The sequence below is a fragment of the Rhopilema esculentum genome, chromosome 21, assembly GCF_057945365.1.
Source record: "Rhopilema esculentum isolate cy_ngs chromosome 21, ASM5794536v1, whole genome shotgun sequence".
NCBI classification, from domain to species: Eukaryota; Metazoa; Cnidaria; class Scyphozoa; order Rhizostomeae; family Rhizostomatidae; genus Rhopilema; species Rhopilema esculentum.
In genome coordinates this window covers 350,580-372,891 of record NC_142835.1, presented here as the reverse complement: position 1 = coordinate 372,891, position 22,312 = coordinate 350,580, and the positions used below count along the sequence as shown (strand labels likewise).

The following is a 22,312-nucleotide window of genomic DNA, read 5'->3' as shown; positions in this document are numbered from 1 at the left end:
AACAGAAGTAATTGCTCACCGCAACAAAATGATGGAGTATACCAATTGATGTTATAATGACTAATTGTGTCCCAAGTTGAGAATTTCATTCTGTGTGACATCCTTTAATAAGTCACTTTTACCAAAATAAGCCACCAACATGTTGGTGCCAAGTACATTTATGTTGCATATAAATGTTTAATTTATGCTTCTTGATATTATTTGTTACAATTCTATCACATGCCTGGAATTCTGGCAACATATAATATCTTTTTAACTTTGCTTAATATTAGAAATTACAGTAAAAAATTCAGAATTTGATGAACGCAAATATAAATTTCATATGCAAATTAATTTTCTAGAAGCCTTAAACTGACTTCTGACCATATAATGATTGCAGAAAATAATGTAGGATTCTTTGCATGAATGCCAAGGTAACTTTTTTCTATCCTTTTATCTCCATCTAGCACATTTCTTCATCTGCTGCTTGATGTTTGCATTTGTGGCTTAAAGCTGTGATTTTTTTATCTGGCCAGATCTTGCTAACCTCCTGATAATTTCTCATGTAAAAAGTTTCATGACAGGATGGATAAATACTATGGTCAAAACGGACAGAAGTTTTAACAATAGTGATGATGCAAATCTAATCAAAATTATGAGGCTCTCCCAGGGGTTTTGGGGAATAAAGGAAAATGGCAACAAATGGTACAGGAACACAGGAACAACTTAAATTGTCTACTGGGAACATGAGAACATTATTACTAGTTTAAAGGAACAAGGGAATATAACTTTCACGGTAACGGAAACACGGGAACATTGGTTTCTTTCAAATGGAACACGGGAACACGAGTACCATTGTACAGAAAACCAACACCCCCCCCCCCCCATGGGAGACTCTCAAGACCCTTTTATAAGTAATTAGCTTAGTGCACTTGTCTACAATAAATCCTGATTTGCAATTGGGGACCACTGATCTCAAGAAAGACTGGATCGAGCTGCTCTAGCCCAGTGTTGATTCCACATTGCAGCGTCCATCTTGAGACCTTACTGTGTTGTATGAGACTAGAGAGCAATCATGTTGGTTTCAGTTCAACTTGCTTTTCCATACCAAAATTCAAAGTAACCGTTGAAACAAAAACTAGCATTATTCGTAAGTGTTATGTTATGAAACAAAAACATGTTATACCTTTGGTCGATATTTGTGTCTTATTCTAAAAAGCATACAAAAAAGACAAGCACCGCTTGCCAGAAAACTAAGAAAAAACGGTTTAATTCCAACTAGGCGTTGTCACACAGCCTTGTGCCGTCAGAAATCTGGAATCCAGTTTGTTGCTAAAGTAGTGTGCCCAAAAAAGCGGCGTGTGCCAGAAAAGAAATGTTACAGTACAATTTCTGTTTCAACCTTTGCCAGGGCAAAGTTTCTTCTGCAGGGCAAGTATGCCGCCGCCACCTCCCATGCACTAAGGTAGCATGCTGGATTGTCGATGAGAGTATTTAACTTTCTAAAACGATATCAAAGAAATTGGAATGAGAAAAGTATAGAAATGTGTAAAAAGTTGTTGCGGAAAGCAAAAACCAGAAATTACATGTAGGTATATATCGATGAAATTTATTTTTGCATTGTGTTTTATTCTATTTTATAATATTTAATTATGTTAACAAGAAAAAGGAAGAGTAGTTTTCGGATTTAATGTAAATGAATGACTCAATTTGACACTTTTTTCCATGGCCAAAGTTGTTTATACCATATCTTTTAAAAATGGCAGGTTTTCGTAAATTTAAATCCGAGGAAATTTTCGTGCGAGTTCATGGAAATTTACATGAAGCAAAGTGAGAACACTGAACAGGGGACACAGGAGGAGAGAAGCGACAAGAACAGAAAAGATTTCTACAAAATAAGCAGTGAGAATAAGTATGTCTGGCAAGGGTGGCGAAGTGGGAAGTGAGGAAAAGCGCAATAAAATTGAGAATAGATTCACTGAAATTCTAGATTATGTTGACAGACTTTTTGACATTGACAATCACAAGTTTTTGGTTGGTCTAAACTCAGGACTTGTTGCTGCTGTCATTACCACCTCGTACAGAAACCCTGCTTTGGCCCTAACTGCAAGAATATTTCTTCCACCAATTTGTGGTCTTACTGCTGCAAAAAGTTGGCAGTATTTTATAACGAAGAAGCTCGAGTCAAGGGAACTTGGATGTTCTGTTTGTGCTTATATGCGTGGGTTTGTTTTAGCCACAGCATCCGCCGCTGTAATTCCACTAGCTGTTGGTGGTCTTGTTATTGCCCGTCGATCACGTGGGTTTTTGGCACAAGCTGAAAAATTCACGGAGAATTTTTCAGAAAACTTTATGAGAAGGCCATTCTTAGTAGCTGCTGTTTTAGCCCAAGGTGGCACAGGATATGTAATGGCAAGCAGGGAATTTGAAAAATTTCTCAAAGAACATCTGTATAAAAACAAAAATGGTAGTTTAAGTGGTAGTAAAGAATAGAGATCAAAACAGCATTGTGCTGGTTTTAGATACTAAGTGTGTTAAATCCTGTTTTTGTAATTTGAGACTCAGGTCCCACCCTTATTTTGTAAGAGTAACTCTTACAAACTGATATTAAGTTTTTATATGTCATAACTTCTTCAATATAATTATCTTTCTTGTCAAAGGTCATGTTCGCATCACGAGCAATATCTGTGGAATTAGAGAATGGGTGCAAGTTATGCCCAAAATATCATAGTAGTTTTGGTTTTACATTCTATTAAACATCATTTTTTTTTTAAATTTAAAGTACTGTAGCCTAGCATACAAGCAACAAATATAAGTGTATCATAGGCTATCATTTGGTTTATCTTTATTTTGAGGCTGTAGCATATAGGGAAAAATGACAAACATCTTTCAATATAATTTTTCTTTAATGGCATTAAGCAAAAACTTTTTTCCTGCTTGCAACTATTGATGTTTCATTTTTAAGCTGTGTTTTTAAACCAAATTCTCACAAAAAATGCAAAGTCAATTTTTGATGGTAAAGTTCTTTTCCTTATGGTGAAGTAATCAAACAACAACTTCTTTGCATTCAAACAGCTAATTTTGTAGAAATCCTAGCTGAAAGAAATAAACCTCCAACCCATAAAATTTAATAAATTACAAGAACTGTCTCTTCATGCTTTGATTAGGAGTCACTAACAGTCTGGGTTTCTTGGCTAAGTGAACCCCGTGGGGTTTCTAAAAGACATTAAGAAAAATCCAATCATATAACATTATTGGAGTCTAACTTGCAGCCCTGCCATTAGCTATGTAATTTTGCTCATTGTTTATATAACTTGATAATTTCAACATTTTTTATATGTTATTGATAACTGGAAAAAAATTTACAAACAAACTTTAGGTTATATAATTTTGAAACATCAAAGATGCATTTGAAATAATTGGGAGCTAGTTGATGTGCTTCTAGATATATTTTTTCAAGTTTGAAAACAACAAATTTGAAAACAACAAAACTTGAAAACATATATCTTTGATACTTACAATTTGGTAGTTCACCAAGTTTCTCCTGTTATTGCTAAAAGCTCAACAAATTCACTTGAACTGAACTTTTTATCTCACTGTATCTCCATCAACATTGTTACTTATTTGGAAGGAGTATTATCAGAGTGTGTGTTGCCTTATAGTTGGTTCTTAACCATATTGTGTATATGTTTTTTATTAATTCTTAATGGTATTTTGGTGGCTACTCATCATCTTGCAAATGTAACTTTAACTTTATTTTTGAGATGCCTATTCAATATTTATTGGATCCCAGAGCCACTTCCCATTTACACTGATTACACACAAAAATCACTAACAGTCTTTAAGAATTAATTCTGTTCATTTAATGGAATAAAAATCGTTGGTTTATTTACAAAATTTCGCTCATAATCATTCCAACACCAAGTAATGAAAATCAATGATCTTTAAATCACCAGAAAATTTTGGTGCATTAAAAGGTCAAAAAATAAAGTTAACAGAATTTTGAAAATACTGCAGCTGAGACATTTTAAGTGTGAACATCATAGTCCTGAAATGGCCCCAGTCTCCTACCTCTAAATATTAAATCTTCCTTCCTAAAAAACAGTTCCTATTGCATATACCCCTGATCATTTACGAGTTAAATTCTAGTTTCAAAGTAAGCACCTTCATAGATAATTCCATGTAAAATTGCTGTGTCATCCATACCTTGGGTCTAGTATTTTTAACCCTTTAAGGGAATAAGAACTATTACGAAATTGGACTGGAGAATCAATTAAGGCTACTTAAATTGTACTGAGGGACTCTAAGTCAAAACTCAAGGGAGGTACCTTTTTTGGACATAGACCATAACTGGAATATTTCTTCAAAATGGAATAAAATAGAAAATTATCATATAGTATCTACCTTACAACTAACCCTTGCTAATTAAAAATCTTAGCAGGCTCGGCTGGCATCTACAAAGCCAAGGACTGTGTGTCCGAGAGGCATGTCACTCGTCTACATGTAAAAGGGTTGGCGACAAAGCATTAACTGTCACAAACATACATATGAATAAGTATGATAATCTATGAATTGCAAATGGATTAAATTCAATAAGAAAATTCCGATGGACCATGTATAACCGATGTCTTCCAACCTTTATGATTTGTCTAAAAGTAACAGACGCCCATGTTAATATAAACACTTTTAAAGGCAGGCTAAGTAGCCAAAAGTGTATTAATCTTTGAGCTCGAAAGCTGCTAGTGAAATCTGGTTGACCAATATTCCCACATGAAGTATGGAGATAGAAGCTTGTTGATAAATTGCTATGGTGTTGGAGGTGACACTGTTAGGGAATATCGCGACAGGAACGTTAAATCGCGTTTGCACATTTTGTGTCTTCTATAGACTCTATTTTGTCGTGGTCGTCGAATGGACCAGGAATTAGTAAAATATCACTGTCTTGCCGGGAGTACAAACCAGCTGTGTCCGGTAACTTACTTTCGTCAAATTGTACGTCTTCAACTCCTACTGGATCGTGGTTTCTATGCGTGCAGTCAATACACTTATCACCGTTGCGGAGGCACTCTAAACAAAATTTATCTGTGCAATCATCCTGTTCAAACTTGGGAGCAACCCTTCCAGTTTTCATCTTCCCAGAATCCATTACAAAATCTCCATATTGACTGTTTATAACATCGCTGGATAGACCTTTTTCAGGTAGCTTTTGAAATCCATTTTCGTAATTACCACTTGGTATATCTTGCAAAGTATTTCTTCGGACATTTTCAACCTTACCCTGCACCATTTCCTCGAATGGAACTTGGAGGAGCAAATTTGAAGACGTAGGCGATTCTCTATCGGGCAGGCTTCTTGCTCGACTTGGTCCTTTTTTCGATTTGAAACTTATTAATCTATGCATTTGGGTTCGGTTGGAAGGGGCAGGGAGGCCAGAATTTCCTCCTTGATTTTGCAGGCTCCCTTGACTTTTTGATTTATGCAAAGCCTCATAATCATTCATTTCTACGCTGTGAAAGCTCCGCGGTCTTTCAGAAGATCGACTGTCGTCTCTTTTTGCGACCGGCGAGTTAACAGCAACTCCGGAGTCCGGCTCATCAGTTTCAGATAGCGTCCGCCCATGCGGTATCAATGAGATTCGTTGTTGTAGTGTCTCTGTGTCTGGCTTTACGACTCTGCAAATACAAAACATTTTTTCCATATACAGGATTCACTACATAACAGGAAAATAATTTGTTTTCGAGAAAAATCTGCCAAATTCCTAAAAATTCTATTGTTCTAAAAAATCTCGTACGCTGTTTGGGAAGATTGATACAACCCTTGGTATAGGGTAGTGAAAGTATAACCATTTTTCAATGAAAAGCAAAGTAGATTGGAGGATTATCGTTGCTGAGTGCCTGGAAATGTCTAAGGCCATAAATATCATAAATCGAACAGAAACATGCAAACACACTTACATTCGAACTCCAAATTTGTTTTCAAAAAGATGTCTCAGATTATAGAGTGTTTGACGCAGGTCTGAAGTGCCCAGTCCACAGTGATAACGCAGCTGAAAATGAATAATGTTAATAAACGCAGGCAAATAATAAATATAAAGTGCTGGTTGAGGGAAATATAGCTGTTAAAGGGGAAAACGTAATAGTTTAAAATTAGCTCATAGGTTTCAAAACAGCGACGTGAGGCGAAAGAGCCTTGTTCTGACTATAACACATAACTGGACCTATTGGAGGTACCCACAAAACGTTTTTAAATCTTTGTGTTTACTATAAAAACTCAGTTCAGCCCACTAGTGCTTATTGCGTTGGTCGCGACTTTGCAAGCAAATAAAGTAGTCTTTCTGTTTTCCTGCACCTGCGGTCGCCTGTAATACTTATTGACTTCCTCATGCTTCAGATGAATTATTCGTTTCGATGCACCGTAATATAGTTCCTGTCTTTGCGATTCACAAATTAACGGTGTCTTTTCAGGAAAGCAGTGTGAAATTTGACAGATAACACGTTTAGTCAACTTTCAGAATTTAATGAACGTATAGGATGGATCCGAATGTTTGAGAGGAGCACACGCACATCCAAATGGCATGTTACTTCTGAGTTTTCTTCAGGGATACTGGCAATCTTCGCGATCGTATCAGTGCCGACTTAGACGATAATCAACAACTACTTAATTCCTTTGCTTGAAATGGGGGATATTTATGAAGAAAAAGTTTCAGATTTGAAAATATAGATTTTTATGTGGGGTGCTAATTGTTAGGAGTTACAAGATAACAAGCTGCCTTATAGTAAGATCATCAATCAGCGAAAATTTGACTGCATAATGTTTTCGGTGATCAAGCCATATCTCTTTAGCTAAAGAATATAGACTATTAATCAAATTCGTGAAGCGCCAGTCTTCAAGGATTTCTGCAACTGCTGCTTCCACCATCCCACTGTACTCATCCACAAAAAACCAAACATAAAGAAATTTTGCACAAATCTGGTTAAGGATATCGTTTAGTAATACCTGTGCGATGTCTTTGTTAAGCAGGTAAACACCATAGTGAAACTGGTATTTTTCTTTGCCCTTTAAATACAGCGGAAACCTGAGGCAACAAAAGATATCTCTTAAACAAAAAGCATTAACATTTTTAAATATTGTCGACAACTTGAAAAGTAGATTGAATTCAAATATTGAAACCGGAAAAATTCAACAAATAAGCATCAAGGTTGCAACATCTAGGAGAGATATTACAGGAAATCATATTTCGAAATCAAAAATGGTAAATAGTGATTTTGTTGCTAATGAAAAGCAGAAAGAGTAGCAGTGTGTTGCAAACGCTAAACATACTCCCGTTCCCTGTCTACGAGCTTGTCCTTGACCAGGTCCAGTATGGCCGATCGAGAACCCATGGGTCGCATTGGGTACCTCAAAGGCAGTTCCATGAATTTAGCCATCATTGTAACCAAATGACAAGTGTTGCCAAGAGCTACCGACAACATTTCATCAGCCTCACCTGGATAGCGAATTGCATCATGGGAATATCATTATACAGCCAGATCATTGATTCATTGGAATATCATTTTTGAGCAATAGCAAACAAATATCAGCTGATTAATACAGTTAAGGCTACCTTATTGATATTTAAGATAGATATATATATATATACATTGGATTTCACCACACTAATACCACTGGATCATTAACGACATGTGTAAAATAGAAGATAAGATAAACGACTATAGGCTAAGAAACAAAACTTTTCAACACACAAATGTAGCAAATTTCGAGGAAGAACCGTTATTCTTCAGAATTTTTTTCATTGGTAAAGAGAATAGACTTAGTAACCTAACTCAAACCAATGGTAATCAGAACCATGTTTTCATTGCATGTGCCAGGACATCTTTGCAAGGCAATAGACAAACTACTCAAACATAACGTGCTTTAAACAGGGACAGTAGTTCCCTTTGAAATACTTAGGATTTTCTCGTTCAAAATGAACGGCTTGAGTTAAAAGGTCGGTTTTACGAATAACCTTCAGTTTACTGCAATTCAGGCATGACCGCATGAGCTGTGTGATAACTGATGGAAGAGACTCTTAAACGAGCTTTGGTTCTCGCATTTTGATTGGATAATTATCATATCTTTTTTGGCAAGCTGGAAACGCATTGAGATGTCAACTTTCAACCCAGGTCAATCACTTCAAGCTTAAAAAATGTCTCAATCGAAATATCGAAGAGTATTTCTCAAGTTTAGTTCTTGAGAAAATCAACTTCTTGGGTAGCTTAAGAATTGCAAGCCTTCTTACCTGTCAATGCATCAGAAACCGGAAGACGCACCCCAGTGATCGCATATTCTTTCTTCAAATAATCTTTTGCTGGGATCTGGGATGAGATCAAATCAATTCAACAAATAACATCTTTTTTTTAAAAAAGTGAGAGAGATTCTATTTATATTTTCAATTTTATTTGAATACCTTCAAGCAAACGCTAGGTCAGCCCCTTTTTTGGTATTTCTGGTTCTTTCTGGGAACACTGAAATTAACCTTCATATTTCCTTTATATTTTCCATTTATTAACTAAATTGATCAAATCAATTTTGCGAACTTAATCGTGACCTTAAATGTGATAAAAAACTGACCGGTTCTGACTTCGATGTAACCGTAATCGAAGTAAGTTTGAAAATATATAGGCGTATCTAGCTAGCTTTCAGTAAACACTAAGATAAAAAAACAATAATACCCAGAAGTGATAGTAGCAAACTACCATTTAATAAGTCTAACAACAAGAGTCTTCTAAAAAATTTAACGGCAAAAAAAATGAAATTTAAACAAAATTCTAACTGCGAGAGACTATTCCACTTCAATTTATAGGAAACCTGAAAAGATCTGTTTTGAATTCAATACTGAATGGGACTCTTCTGAGAAGACTTGACTATCTTAATACTTGTAGCTCTCAGCCCCTACCCAGTCAACTTTTCATTTTGAAAGTTCATATTGAATGTTGCTGAGGAAAAGTCTTTTCTCTTCAACTTCTTTTCAGACATTTCTCCTAGCTTTTCACCCAGATTGCTTCTCTCAATGAGCACTAAACTTAGATGTAATTAGCATTCTCCGAAATATATTTGGACGGCCCTAAATAATCACACATTAGGAACAAGAGTCTATCAGTTTCGTACCTCGAAGATTGGGAAGATGTAGCTGAGCTCGGCTGCCAGCTGCTTTCGTCGGTAGTTCAGTTGCGCATTTACTTTAACCAGGGTATCACTGCCAAAAAAATTGTTAAAAAAAGAAAAAATTTTCGGAGAGAATTTTTTTGCAATCATTCTGTTTGCATATAAAAAACATTGAAATTGGCGCTGTACGAAAAATGACTAGCATCATAAACTGTTATGCGCACATTATCATAACAAATCATAAAATGTAATGAAATACGTTTATGGATTTATGTGAAAAAGATTACACCTCTCACGAACAAACTTTCAACAGGGATGAAACAAAGTTTAAGTAAAGCAGAACAAATATATCTTCATTTCCACGTTATACATATACAGCGGTAAATGTGAATCTGACACCAAAAAGCAGACTGGCTGAAGTTAAGCACGATAATTCTGAATATCAACAAAGCCATTCAGAAATATATTACATTTTGAGGAAATATATTTTTTATAGGGAAAATATAGATTTAACAGAATATTAAACATCTATCACCTGCAATAGGAGAGAAAAATTTGGGGAAGGTAAACAAATTAGTAGGATTTACACAACCATTTAGAATTTAGGACGGCTGTTTCAAAATGAAGGCCTAAGCATTAACTTTACGTAAAAGTTTTTAGAGGTTAAAGTAACAATACAACTAGCTTCAATTTATTGTTCTATAATATAGACAACAGTTAAAGAGCAAGGAAAACCCCGCTTTTTCTTTCAAAATTCCAAACACTTTTCCTTATACAGTTGGCCAGGATACGTAACTAAATAAAGTGGCTCACCGATTAACAATATGCGAAGAGTGGCTAATCTTCATGCTCGACACGTACTGCTCCAAGTCAAACTGACGAGAATTCAGTTCTTTTTCTGAAAAATGATAAGACATACAATGTATATGCACAAACTTTGTCTGCAAATCATATACTTAGCTTTTGAAAATGAAAAGAAATTTGAGAGACATAAGGTATATGCCTGGGCACTTGCAAACTTGGACATAAGGTACTTGTAAATATTTAAAGATTATTCTTTTGGTTGCAAGACTTCATTGAGATTTAGATTTCTCAACCAATTTTTCTTTTCTTCCCTTACTCGAGTCATTTATCTAGATGTCGCCTGCGCATTTTTTTCGAGAGGGGGGGGGGGGAGAGAGCTTGTTACGGCATTTATCATTAATACTGGTTGAAAATTAACGCAGACCGATCGAAAGTTACCTTTCTTTGTGAGGCGTCGTTTTCTTTGTTTTGCCGAATTTGACTCTAAAACACAAAGAAAGATGACAATTCTATCGCAATTTGCTGCAATGATACAATTATACAAGACACCATCATGATCCACAAAAATGTGTCCATACTTGAGTATTGATATGGGATTAATCAGGGCCGCAGAAAGCCACGCCAGGCCCAGAGGCAGCCTAATGCTAGGGCTCTTCCTACCTCTGTGTTTGATATTGATTTAAAATGCAAAAATTATCAACTTTTAATTTACATTACTTTAAACTGAAATATTACATTTCACAATTTACTTTCTATAAACTTTTCCAGTACAAATATGATTTGTGATTACCATGTTAACAATAGTCATATTTAGCATAACAAAAGTTTATGACCTCGTACATCTCTTTTCTTAGGGGCCCCTCGGTGGGCCTGGAGCTAATATGAGGCAGACCTAAGAAAAACAAAGTCCGTTTCTTTAGATCAGTGGTATTACAGCCGCCCCTCGACAAAGCAATACGTGGAGTCTAGTTCGGTCTATTTTTGCACACTTTCTTTAGCTTTCTTTAGATGCTCGGGTCTTGAAAACAGAAGCCCTTCATCAAACAGGAAAATAACAGTAGAGTCAGCAAGGCTGATCGACTCTTGGCCTCTCACCTCTTTCTAGGCTCCCTTTCATGTTCACTAACTCCTCGGTAAGCCGATTGATCTGGCCATGGAGAGACTCTCTCTCTGAAAGCTAAAAAAGGGCAGAAGGGAAAACGGGTCTTAGGGGAACTTTGTCATAAGACTAGTTGAATTGAGATGGATATAAACGATTTCGGAGTTGTTATTTTGCCAACACGGACAGTGTTAATTAGCAATAGTTGCAAGGATGAAGTGAACACGGAAGTTTTACAGCCTAACTCCAATGCTTGCAAGAAGACTTGTTCGTTCCTAAATAAAAATAGGTTTCAAATATCAAATAATTGGGGTCGTCCTTTATATGGCAATCAAGAATGATCCTATTTGAGCATTCAAACTAACAAAAATATAAAGATATAAATAATAAATACAAAGTATTACAAACACTTACTTTGCACCACCGCTCTTTCTGTCTCTTCAGGTTTCCTTCAATAAAACAGCGTGCTTTCTTCACTTGCTGTTTTGTTTCATGCATAGCTTTAAGCATGCAGTGTACCCTGGGAAAAAGACGGCATATAAAGTGTATAATAAAGAAGAGGCGATGGTAATTCTAAAGGGTAAACATCTCTAAAGTGGTTAGTTTCACTGATTGGTGTGACATAAAAATTCAAAACAACTGAATAAGGCCAAAATCATGTAGTTTTTTTACGTATTATGAAAACAAACACTGTTTACCAGTCTGTCATAAAGGACTCGATGCCGTATAAGCAAAGCAGTACATGCTATTTGGTGTGTAGAACAGGATGGTTTTCAGCTGCTACTCTGAGCTTCAAGCTTAATGCGATCATCGGGCAACTGATAGCCTAGTTTTACGTATAAACCTAAAGAGAATCGAAGCGAGCACTACCTTATTGATTTACAGGAGGCTTTCTGTTTTATTAATTTATTGGTTTTCTCAGGGAAACAACTCTTTAATTCTGTATATATACAATGCCTGCCAAAATTACTTGGAACCAAAAGCGACTGGCCCTTTTTTTACATTTTTTGGTTTTTTCCAAAAAATATTGGTAGTTTAAAGAAAAATCATACAAAACACACGAGAAAGCGTCTCCTACTTATTTTTATAGAAAACCGACACGGTTTTCAGAAGAGTAGAACCATGCTGAAATTGCTCTGGAAAACTGACGCTAGTATTCGAAGACTTTAACCAGAGATGGTGGTTAAAAGCACTGTTGCTTCCATGAAAAAAACATTTATATCAGTTTAAGAAATGAATTTAAAAAACGTGTAAGCATTCAAAAGAAGAGTCCATTTAAGACCTTGCTTAGTCAGAAGTGATCAAAACTGGCAAAAAGAAAATGAAATGGTGTAGCATTGTGTACCTTAAGAGCGATGATTTCTTGTACGCCCAAAGAACCTTCAAAAGAAAATAATTGCATTGCAAAGTCTGCACAACACGAGTATAAGAAAACCATTAAGTTCTGAAGCTATCTATTCTAAAGCTCAAGATTCAAGAATATTACGTTTTTTTGATCCAAACGTTTCTCAAATGAAAATGCCTCACAAAACAAGTTTGGCTTACTTGAAAATTTACTGAAAATTGAAGTCATGGCCATGAAGATAATAGGAATTGGATGGTTATTAGCACTTGGTTATTAGCACTTGATATCATTTCAGAAATTTTGTGACCTATGGGACTAAGGACTCTTGTGAAGCAAATTTTGTTACTCGGGTTTTATACCAGTTCACTCATTTACAAAGTGTTTTTCGCTCCAAATTTCAATCTGGTTTCAAGATGCACATTGATAGTACTCTATCACACTGTATTAACAAGGGAAAGAGTCCCACACGATAAGAAAATTGGTATCATGTCATTTTAGCTATTCGCTACTTCAGTACTACAAACACTAAAAGATAAACGAGCCGAATTTGTATTTTTCGCATAACATTGACACGGGATTCAGATTAATGAATAAGGAAGTCACCTACTTGGAATCACACGGAGCCTTTTTCTTTTGAATCAAACAGGACACAAAATATGAATAAAATTGATATGGTGCTATTCCCCAATAAAAAAACGACAAATAGAGACTTACAGCATCCTGATCAACTTTGAGAAACATCAGTTTTGAGGTGTCTTTATCAGGGTCAATAGTCAAGGCCTGCATAATATCAAAAGAGTGTAATTAAGTCTGTTAATGAAATGTTTACAACAAATTTGCTAGCTATAGAAATTTACAATCCAATGACAAATTGCCTCAAAGTTTAAAGTAGACTGCATCATATTATAAAGCAAATTACTTAAAAGTTTGAACTTGGAAAGAAGGCCTGAAAATAAGAAAGGGATGTGACTAGAAGAGCAGTTGACAACAATACAATAACGGAGTTTCAAGTCACAGCAGAAAAGATTTAAGAGCCAACAAAAATATTGACTAACACTGTGTCATGGATGAGCAAAGATTTTCAACCAAGTTACAGACCTGTCAACCCTCCCGGTTCTGCCGGGAGACTCCCAGTTTTGACTGCTTTCTCCCGGTCTCCCCGTTTTTAAAATTTTTCTCCCGGCTTCAAAGATGTCTAGCAGAATGTCTAGGAAGATTCTTCACCGAATATTTTGAATAAATTGCGCATCTTATGCTTCAAAGACAGGTCCATTGTGTATGTTTTCTTTTTACAGAGGTACAATTAAGATATAATAGTCACATTGACTTCCACACGACAACAATTTTTTGCTAGAGCTTACTGATTAACAAAAGCACTAAAAGTTATTATGAAGATACTTCTCTTGATCACTTTTGTCATAAACTGTTTGCCGAACACAACATTTTATCAGGTATATTTATTCCCTTCACAAATTACTGTGATCTCCCCTTTTTTGACCAAATCTCCCTGTTTTTTTACAAGAAAAATCTAAAATCTCCAGGTTTTGAAAATTTAAGGTTGACAGGTCTGAAGTTACAGGCCTTTTTCTTTTAAACTTCAAAGGGACCAACCACATTCTACCCCAAGATGCAAGTTGACAGTTCTGACTCATTAACAATATATTACTCATATCTGAATAATTTTCACAGAGTAAGATCCAGTAAAAAGAACAATGTTACTCTATGTAATTCCAGCTCAAATTCTATAAAAACATGGCAAGAAAATATGACAGCTGACTCAAACCAAAATTGATACTGAAGAGCAAGAGACAATAATGCTACTAACCTTAAAACATCCAGCTGTATATGTGAAATACTGACCAAACATTTTGAATATAACTGTATTTGGTTCTTTTGCACTTCCCCCTTGTTTTAACTAAAAAAGAGCCAAGTGCCATCTTAATCATGGAAAGGCTTGGCACTCACCAAGTCTGCAAACACATGTGCAAATCAAAATAAAGTAGGTAAAATGGGGCAACATTTATAATGAGCAATAAATACTGGAAATAGATATCCATCACAGAAAGTTCAACAAACCTTTAAATGGTTCATGGGAGAAGGCACAGCATTTCCTTTTATAAATTAACCTTCAATACAAAGTACTAGCATATATGGTACCTAATTTAACTGAAACATTCATTTATAAATACAACACTTTTTAAGGGGAAAGTTGCCTTAAGGGATTTAGAGTCTTGCTTATAACACCCAGTAGTAAGTTGTTGACTCTGCAATAAAGAATTCTACAAGAAAAGTTTTTATGACAAATAAAAATAAATAATAAGATGAAAAAGATTTTAAGAAAGACATAGAAAGCATAATATGAATAAGAAAATGACATACTTGATCTCCTACTGACATAAGTCCTCCAAGATCAACATGAAGTCGGATAATTGTCTGATAGCTATCTACTCTAGAAGCCCAGATCCGAAGAATAAAAACTGAAGTGCATTGTTAAGTTCAAAATAAAATGCCTTCTTATAACTACTTAAATGTTTTTCCACTAATATACTAGCAAATTTTTCCACTAATAAGAAGAGTCATTCCACTAATATACTAGCAAATTCAACATCTTTTAATTAATCATTTATAAACTTATTAAAAATGCTGAGAGGATACTTGAAGAGGCTGTACCAGCCTTTTCTGGAAAAACTGAAGGATCAAATTCATTCCAGCTAGGGTTCTAGAGGAAAAACAGAAGCATGAGTGGTTATGAAACAGTTAAGGATAAATGAAGGTCCTGTTTGCAACGCAGTTACAACACAAGCATCTTCAAAGCTAGTAGCAGTGCAGGTGTATATAATAACAATATCAGGTTTGACAAACTTTAAAACAAAATCATAAGTAAAATTATATGTAAGGAGGAAATTGATTGAAAAGGAAGTCATTTTTGTAAAATGTCATGCATTGCTGTAGCAATAACAATACATCTTTCTGACTCTGATGACAGGATATCACTCAGCTTACTTGGTGGACATGGGTCAATTTATACTAATGGTCAGTTTCATGGGTTAAATTTGTAAGGGGTGTTGGCACTAAAGTTCACTATTTTTTAGTAAAACTTTAAACCAATCTTGTCTCTGTTTCTGACTTATCAGTGGTAACTAGGTCAGCCCATTATTCAAAAATGCCACGACAAGCATCAAATCATCATAAATTGTCATAATTATCCCCAAAAGGTAATAAAAGTTTACCTAACAAATATACCTAAGAAATGATAAATCAGTTTTCATAATTTGGACCAGTAAAGAAAATAGTTCATAAATTTACTTGAAACCTGGAAATTATAATCTTTGAAATTAATTTCAAACTAGTATGAAAAACAGTTCTTCTTTTCCATAAAAGCTTTTGTTGCTAATGTTTTCAGGCTTACACATCACCAGAAGTTTAAGAAAACACGAAACACCTTAGAACAAAGGGAAATTTATCTAAAGTAGTTCTCTATTAAGCCAAGCTTTTCTAAACAATTTCTGAAGGATTTTACATACACAATTGAAGAAAAAGGTCATATTATTGATAAATAAAAACAAAAAGACTGCAATAAACAGGAATTATGTGTATATAGCACAACATTTTTAAGCCATTTGATAATTTGATCAAATAAAATTTGATTGAAGGACAAGGGATCTTTGAGGGATACCTGGCCAAAAACATAACACTTTTATTACAGAAACACAAGCTTTTAATGAGACAAATAGGTTTGGTTGACTCGAAAGGTATCCGTTTAAGCTTGCCAAGCATTTCAACAATGGCAGATCAAAATAATGGTGAGGGATCTCAAAGAGTGGTTGAGATCTGCAAAGTCTAGGCTTGCATTGACCCATTTGGATTCAATCCCATACAAAGGAATCTACAGAGGGGAAGAGTGAAATATGAACTTATTTTTTTTGCACATAGATCTAGTTCTTTCAATAAAAACAGCATTTCACGTGAAAATGGATTGCTCTTTGTTCTTTTGTACTGTTCCTGGGTACTGTTTAATTTAAAATCTTAAATGCAACATCTTTAGAATCTGAGGAGCAGCCTTGAAATATGAAATAGAAATGTGAGATGTGAAAGGCTTTAAACTGCCAAAAATAGGATATTAATCTTTTCATTAGCTAAAAATCTGATGTATTATAAAATGATTTTAGTTGGTATTAGCATATTTCCCAACATTTTTAACTAAATGGCATTACATGCCTGAAATATCAGTGGGTTGTGATTAATCATGCACATGGAAACACTTTCCCAGTAAGGCCTAGATGATATATCTTAAAAGTACTTACCAAAGAATTCTTAATCACTTCACTTTGGTAAAGAACTGAAAAGACATAAAATATATCTTGAAAACATTTGCAAAGAAATCATTAACAGAAATAACTGAAGCAACCCTTTTTTACAATAAAAACATTGGAATTTGGTGAAACTTTGTTTACACTGGAAGGTTTTTCACCAACTTTATGACATTCATCAATTAATTTCCCTTAGAAACAGCATTTTAGAACATCATGGGCAAGATACTACCATTTGATTAGAGACAAAACAAGCAGCATTAATGGCTTGATTTTGGAGGTATCTGGATATGAAAAGTCACTCTTTTGTAATAAGATCACCTATCTAGTGGCAAGAATGCATTTTGCTTGTAAAAAGGTTAATGAATATTCATAGATCGAATGAAAACATCTCAGGAAGCATAAAGCTTTGGGGCACAAAATATCAAATAGACAACAAAAATCAAGCCATTTGCATTTAGCCAACAATAAAATGCCTTTGGGACAAATGGAATATATTCTTTTGGACATTAGATGGATTATATTTGTCACTCTCTTTGGATATTAGTTACATATCTCTGTCTGTCTTCCTGTGGGGGCTTCAATCTTTTTAAATTGCTGACTTCCTAACTTGCTTATACCTACTTTCCATTTTTATTTTGATAGAGCTCTTAATATTCGTTTAATTTTCCATGTTGTGAATGACCCTAGATGCATCATGGCATGTGGACGCTAGTTATAGAGCTTTTGCTGCAGAACATTGTGCTTCTTTCACTACCAAAAGAAGAAATGATTTCGCACAAAAGTATAGTTAATCACAACCCTTGAAGCTGTGGATATGGAGTACTTTGCACACTATTGCCATTCAAAGGAATTAAATCACTATCACAATTTGAAATTTAGATATGTCTGGCAAGGCCCATACCTGTCTTGTCATCTGCATCATGAAGTGTGAAGTAGAGATGCAGAAGCCCAGGTTTACTACCAGCCTTCAGAACTGGCAGCAGACTTGGGTCTATATTGCGTCCAAAGACACAAGACAAATGACGCAAATGTCTCTGTTAAAAGAAACAAAAAAGGTTAAACACTGAACGAAGGTTGACAGACCTAGAACTTCAACTGAAATTAAATAGATTAATGCAAAACTACATAGAAAATTTGAAATAAATTCATTATAAATATAAATCTGTCTAAATTATATTAACTTATTTTCATTATATAGGTTCTAGCATCTGATCTTACCATAGTCTTAAGAAACAATGAAAAGTTATTGTTGATAGAATTTGCCTGTTTCTAGCTTTATGTTTGCAGAACACAGCATGTGGCCATTATAACAATATCATTAAGAGATCTATAGGCATTGATAGTAACAAATAATATACCACACTTCATTTTAAATGCTCCATCATTAAGTTTTATGCTTTGATGGGATGTTAAGTTTTAACAGAAATGCATGCCAAGAGATTGGTAGATGTGAGAGAGCATAAAAGTTCTGTGCATGAAAATAAGAAGGCAGGTAAGAAAAGAACAGGTAATAATTGAAAACTAAATCTTGAAATGAAGGAATTTATAGTTGTTTTTTTGGAGGGGCTGAAATTGTAAGGGTGAGTTAAAAGATGGGTTCTAGTACTTTTGTTAGTAACATGTGTAATTTTTCTGCAAATTTGCTTGCTTTTGATGGCTTTGTACCCTCACCTGAAAAACCAACTTCTGCATCAGGTTTTATTAGTATAGTTGATTGTATCATGTCAAGCTAAATTTAACTATGAATTTTCTATTGTATATACTTAATGTGTATTAATTTTATCTTGAATTTTATGAATTTGAATGAATTTAAGGGAATTTTAGAAATGAAATATAATTGATCAACTGAAATAGTGAACAATTTATAATGAATGAACAATCATAGATCTCTTAAAGTTGCAAGGTTAGTTAGATTTCAGCCTTTATGGTGCTGAACTTCTATCAAGAATTTATAGCTGACATGTAAGCAGTACCTGACCATATCTGTTTGTCCAGCAAAATATTATAACAACAACTATTCGAATTTGTAGTTTCAGTTTTTGTTTAATTTTAAAAACCCACTACTACAATTCATTCCAAAAAATAACTGAAGGGTGCCATAAGACTCTCTTATTATGATTGGAATATTATTTTGCTATGATTAATTTGTATAACACTTGGTTGAGATCAAATCAGTGCCTATGTTACTGGAAGAGGAGGTTATGCATCCAGGAAGATATACGTCATCAAGAACTTCTTACTTGCTGTGACTCCAGTTTCAAAAGTTCAGTCTTTGAAAGTTGTGGCCTTAACATCAATTCTCCTTCCATCACTTACGATATCCAATACAGGCAGTCTGAGACAAGAAATTGAGCCAAAAAGGGGCCTTTTTGGTAATGTGAATCCGGGTTGTGTTGACCAAAGTCCTTTCAAATTTGTACTGGTAAACATACTATAAATCCTACGACGCAAACACGTATATTTTCAGAATATGTAGCCAAAGTCATCTCCATAATGCATCGTCATACTTCGTGCAAGTTATACATCCCAATACTCAGTTTATTGTAAGCTAAACATCATCTCACTAACCCAAATGAATCTCCTAGAGGTAAAATCGAGAGTAATTCGAAATCGAGACAGATCGAGATACGAACCCAAAACGAGATCGCGACTTGACTGAATGACTCCCGCTCATCTAAAATTTTTTTTTCATAACATACTATACTATACCACTATACCAAGCGGTGGCGGACTGGTACCAAATTTAGGGCCCAGGCAAATTAGTAGCAAAAAGCACCAAAAACAAATGAAGTTTACGTGTATCACCAAAAAATTTTCTGGCAACACTTTAAAGACTGGTTTGAAAGGCGATTGGAATATTGCTAGTAGTTCTCATAAGTTACCACCAGTAAGGTTCCTTACACCATTACTTATGACGAAAGATTAATGCTTTTGACCGGCAAAATGTGTTTGAGTAGTAGAGCCAATCTCCTCGTATTTTCCTAATAATTCTATCAAATGACGCCCCTAATGGTAATTTGCTCACAATAACCAACAAGCCAAGATAATTGTCTCATCTTCTAGCGACAAGCCCAACATTTCCGACACACATAACTTTAATCAAATTTCTAAATGAAACAGTTAAAATGTCCTCTCTTGCCTAAAGAAGACAGTAACTAAATGTTCTCAGTAAAAAATCTTCAGGAGTAGTAATCATTCCATACTATATTTAGATGTCAATCTATATCAACATTTATTTGAGTATAAAACTTGTAATGCATCTAAGTATTCTAGTTGTATCTCGCCTTTGTATGTGCTGGAGCAAAAATTTTGTCACAGCTTTCTATGCGTTACATGATTCTTGTTTGATCGAAGCACAAACGATGAAGGATCTGACGATTCAGTACTTAAATTCCTCAAAGTGATATTTTTATTCATTCTGTATCCGCTTATCTCAAGAAACACTCGGCATAATGGCAAGAGAAGAGGGCCCCTACCAAACAATACGAGTTGCCATTTAATAGCAAACTTAAGAAAAATTGTAAAAATTCTGGGAGGGGTCACCAGGCGATCGCCTGTTAGCCCGATCGGCCAGTCTGCCTCTGGTACCAAGCTTACTGAAGGGAGCTATAAACTCCTGGTTATTTTTCATTACACTCCAGAAGACCATTTTTTCTTAACGCAGAAAATAAGATACATAATCTTTCCTATAATTGCGTGGAGATAAAAAGGTCTACTTTTCGAAGGTTGTGTTAAATCAAAACTGCTTATGAATTATATATTCTATTTCAGTTACGTAAAGTTTAGCAAAACTTTCCATCGAATTCTGCTAAACAAGACTTGTCTTCAAGTGTATTTCCCACGAACAAAGACAATGGAAGCGAAAAAAAGGAAAAAAAACGAAGAAAAGATAAGAAACAGAAAGTTTTGAAATTTAACGGTTAGTTTATTGTTTTTTAATCAAGTTGAAGAAGTTAAAATATGCTGATACAGGCACCGCGGAGCGTTGAAAAAAGTGAGGGGTCTAAAAAAAGTGGGAGGGGGGGCTGAAATCGTATAAAAAGAGGCTTTTCTGGTAGTTTGATACTTAATATTTGGTATTTTTTGCAAAAAGTGAGGGGGGGGGGCTAAAGCCACCAAGTCCCCCTCTGCTCCACGGTGCCTGTGATATTTTGAATGACTTGTCAATCGCATGACCTTTTGTATCATCAGTTGCCGATATCAATTGTGATATCACTTGCCAAAACTTAAGTTCAACTATAAGATATTGAAGTTTTTGAAAAAAATGCTAGTTACCCTCTGGGTTTTTACCTGTTTGCCATACATTTGAAGCGTTGAACCATTTTTTTCTTATTACACCAATCTTGAGGAACGGAGAAAATCTCGTTGCAATTTTAAAGCGAAACAGACAGAACTCTAGGCAAATGTTTATAAATGGAAAAAAGCATTTTGGGGGAAATTTGTTTCATAAAATACAACTGAGAGAGGAAAATTGATGTAGTTTCGTTGGTAACCTGTAAGACAGAGCCCTGGAGATAGGTAGAGAGGCCAAGCTTAGTGAAATATACACAAAATTCCAATTCATGTAGCTCAGCAACATATTTACAATATTTATCGAATAAATGTTAATGAAGGTACGTTAATAAAAGATGCAAGATTGAAGATTGAACGGTACAATATGCACTAATTAAATTTTGGGAAGTTGCCTGCGACACTTGGAAAACCAGTGAGGTTTAAGAAGTTGATGTGCCTTGCCGTTAGGCTATTTTCCAGCTCACATTATTTTTCTTTTGACGAAAATGAATATCACACACCATAATACACATGCATTTGTCTTAATGTTTTTTACAAGGTATTCAACAACTGGTCAATGTTTTTCATCTCAGGCTATTGTCACCTGCGTCCATTTTGCTTATGTTGCTGTTCAGGAAAGATAACTTTGTTGAATTGATGCAAATTCAAATTCCAATGAGTTGTCACCTTTGCAGCCATGATGTAGAAAATATATCGTATGTAGATTTAGTATTTTGCTTATGCTATTGTTCAGAAAAAGAAACTCTATTTTTTGTTGCATATTATATTTTACGTTTGCACCTTATTTGCATCAAAATAGGGCATGGCTCTGATTGCAGGCCGCACCTATTTAAATTAAATTAGCTGTTTACAGCTTCTTAACCTCCCTACAAGTTGCTACACACTTATCTGATTGGTAGCAACTTGTAGGTAGGTTAAGAAGCTGTAAACAGCTAATCTAATTTAAATTCTACATTGTTTGTTTGTTATCATCAAGTTTAAAAAAGGTCCTTATTGTATCTTGTTAATAAAGATAATATGAACTGAAAATTCATAGTCATATTTTATCTTGATTTATAGCTTTTTGTGAACAGACAGTTTAAAAATTAACGATTGGTTGTCAGGAATGATTTTAATTTGTCCGTTTGCAAAAATGTTCGTCCATGAAGAAAAGGTTTGTAAAGGATAGATCCTGGTTTACTTATTCGTGGGTTGGCATCTGTCTTTCAGCATACTTAGAGTTAAAAAAACTCTAAAGCAACATTCAGGGACAAAACCTGAGGTATTTAATGACTGGTATGACTTTCTGAGCACAGGTTAGGAGGGTATAACCCCTTGTCTGTAGAAAAAGTTCCG

General features: G+C 34.9%; 1 protein-coding gene across 1 annotated transcript; it reads right to left on the bottom strand.

The window, feature by feature from the left end:
• Positions 1–3,819: 3,819 nt before the first annotated feature.
• LOC135684965 (UV radiation resistance-associated protein) lies at positions 3,820–19,304 on the bottom strand. The gene is made up of 18 exons (XM_065200687.2): positions 18,925–19,304; positions 17,586–17,718; positions 16,676–16,710; positions 15,027–15,090; positions 14,751–14,848; positions 14,197–14,286; positions 13,086–13,151; positions 12,372–12,406; positions 11,441–11,546; positions 11,023–11,104; positions 10,366–10,410; positions 9,937–10,021; positions 9,127–9,214; positions 8,258–8,333; positions 7,300–7,465; positions 6,976–7,054; positions 5,934–6,025; positions 3,820–5,651 (listed from the first exon to the last, which is right to left on the bottom strand). Exons 1-18 carry the CDS (start codon positions 18,991–18,993, stop codon positions 4,832–4,834), a joined length of 2,229 nt encoding a protein of 742 aa, XP_065056759.2. The 5' UTR covers positions 18,994–19,304; the 3' UTR covers positions 3,820–4,831.
• Positions 19,305–22,312: the final 3,008 nt, after the last annotated feature.

Bases quoted from the DNA above. Each gene is read 5' to 3' on its own strand.
- LOC135684965 (XM_065200687.2), bottom strand. From the start codon at position 18,993: ATGGAAGGAGAATTGATGTTAAGGCCACAACTTTCAAAGACTGAACTT. The intron at 14,849-15,026 runs GTATCCTCTCAG...AATGCACTTCAG, and splicing joins GGCTGGTACAGCCTCTTCAA to TTTTTATTCTTCGGATCTGG. The intron at 10,411-11,022 runs GTGAGAGGCCAA...TTTGTGTTTTAG, and splicing joins GAAAGGGAGCCTAGAAAGAG to AGTCAAATTCGGCAAAACAA.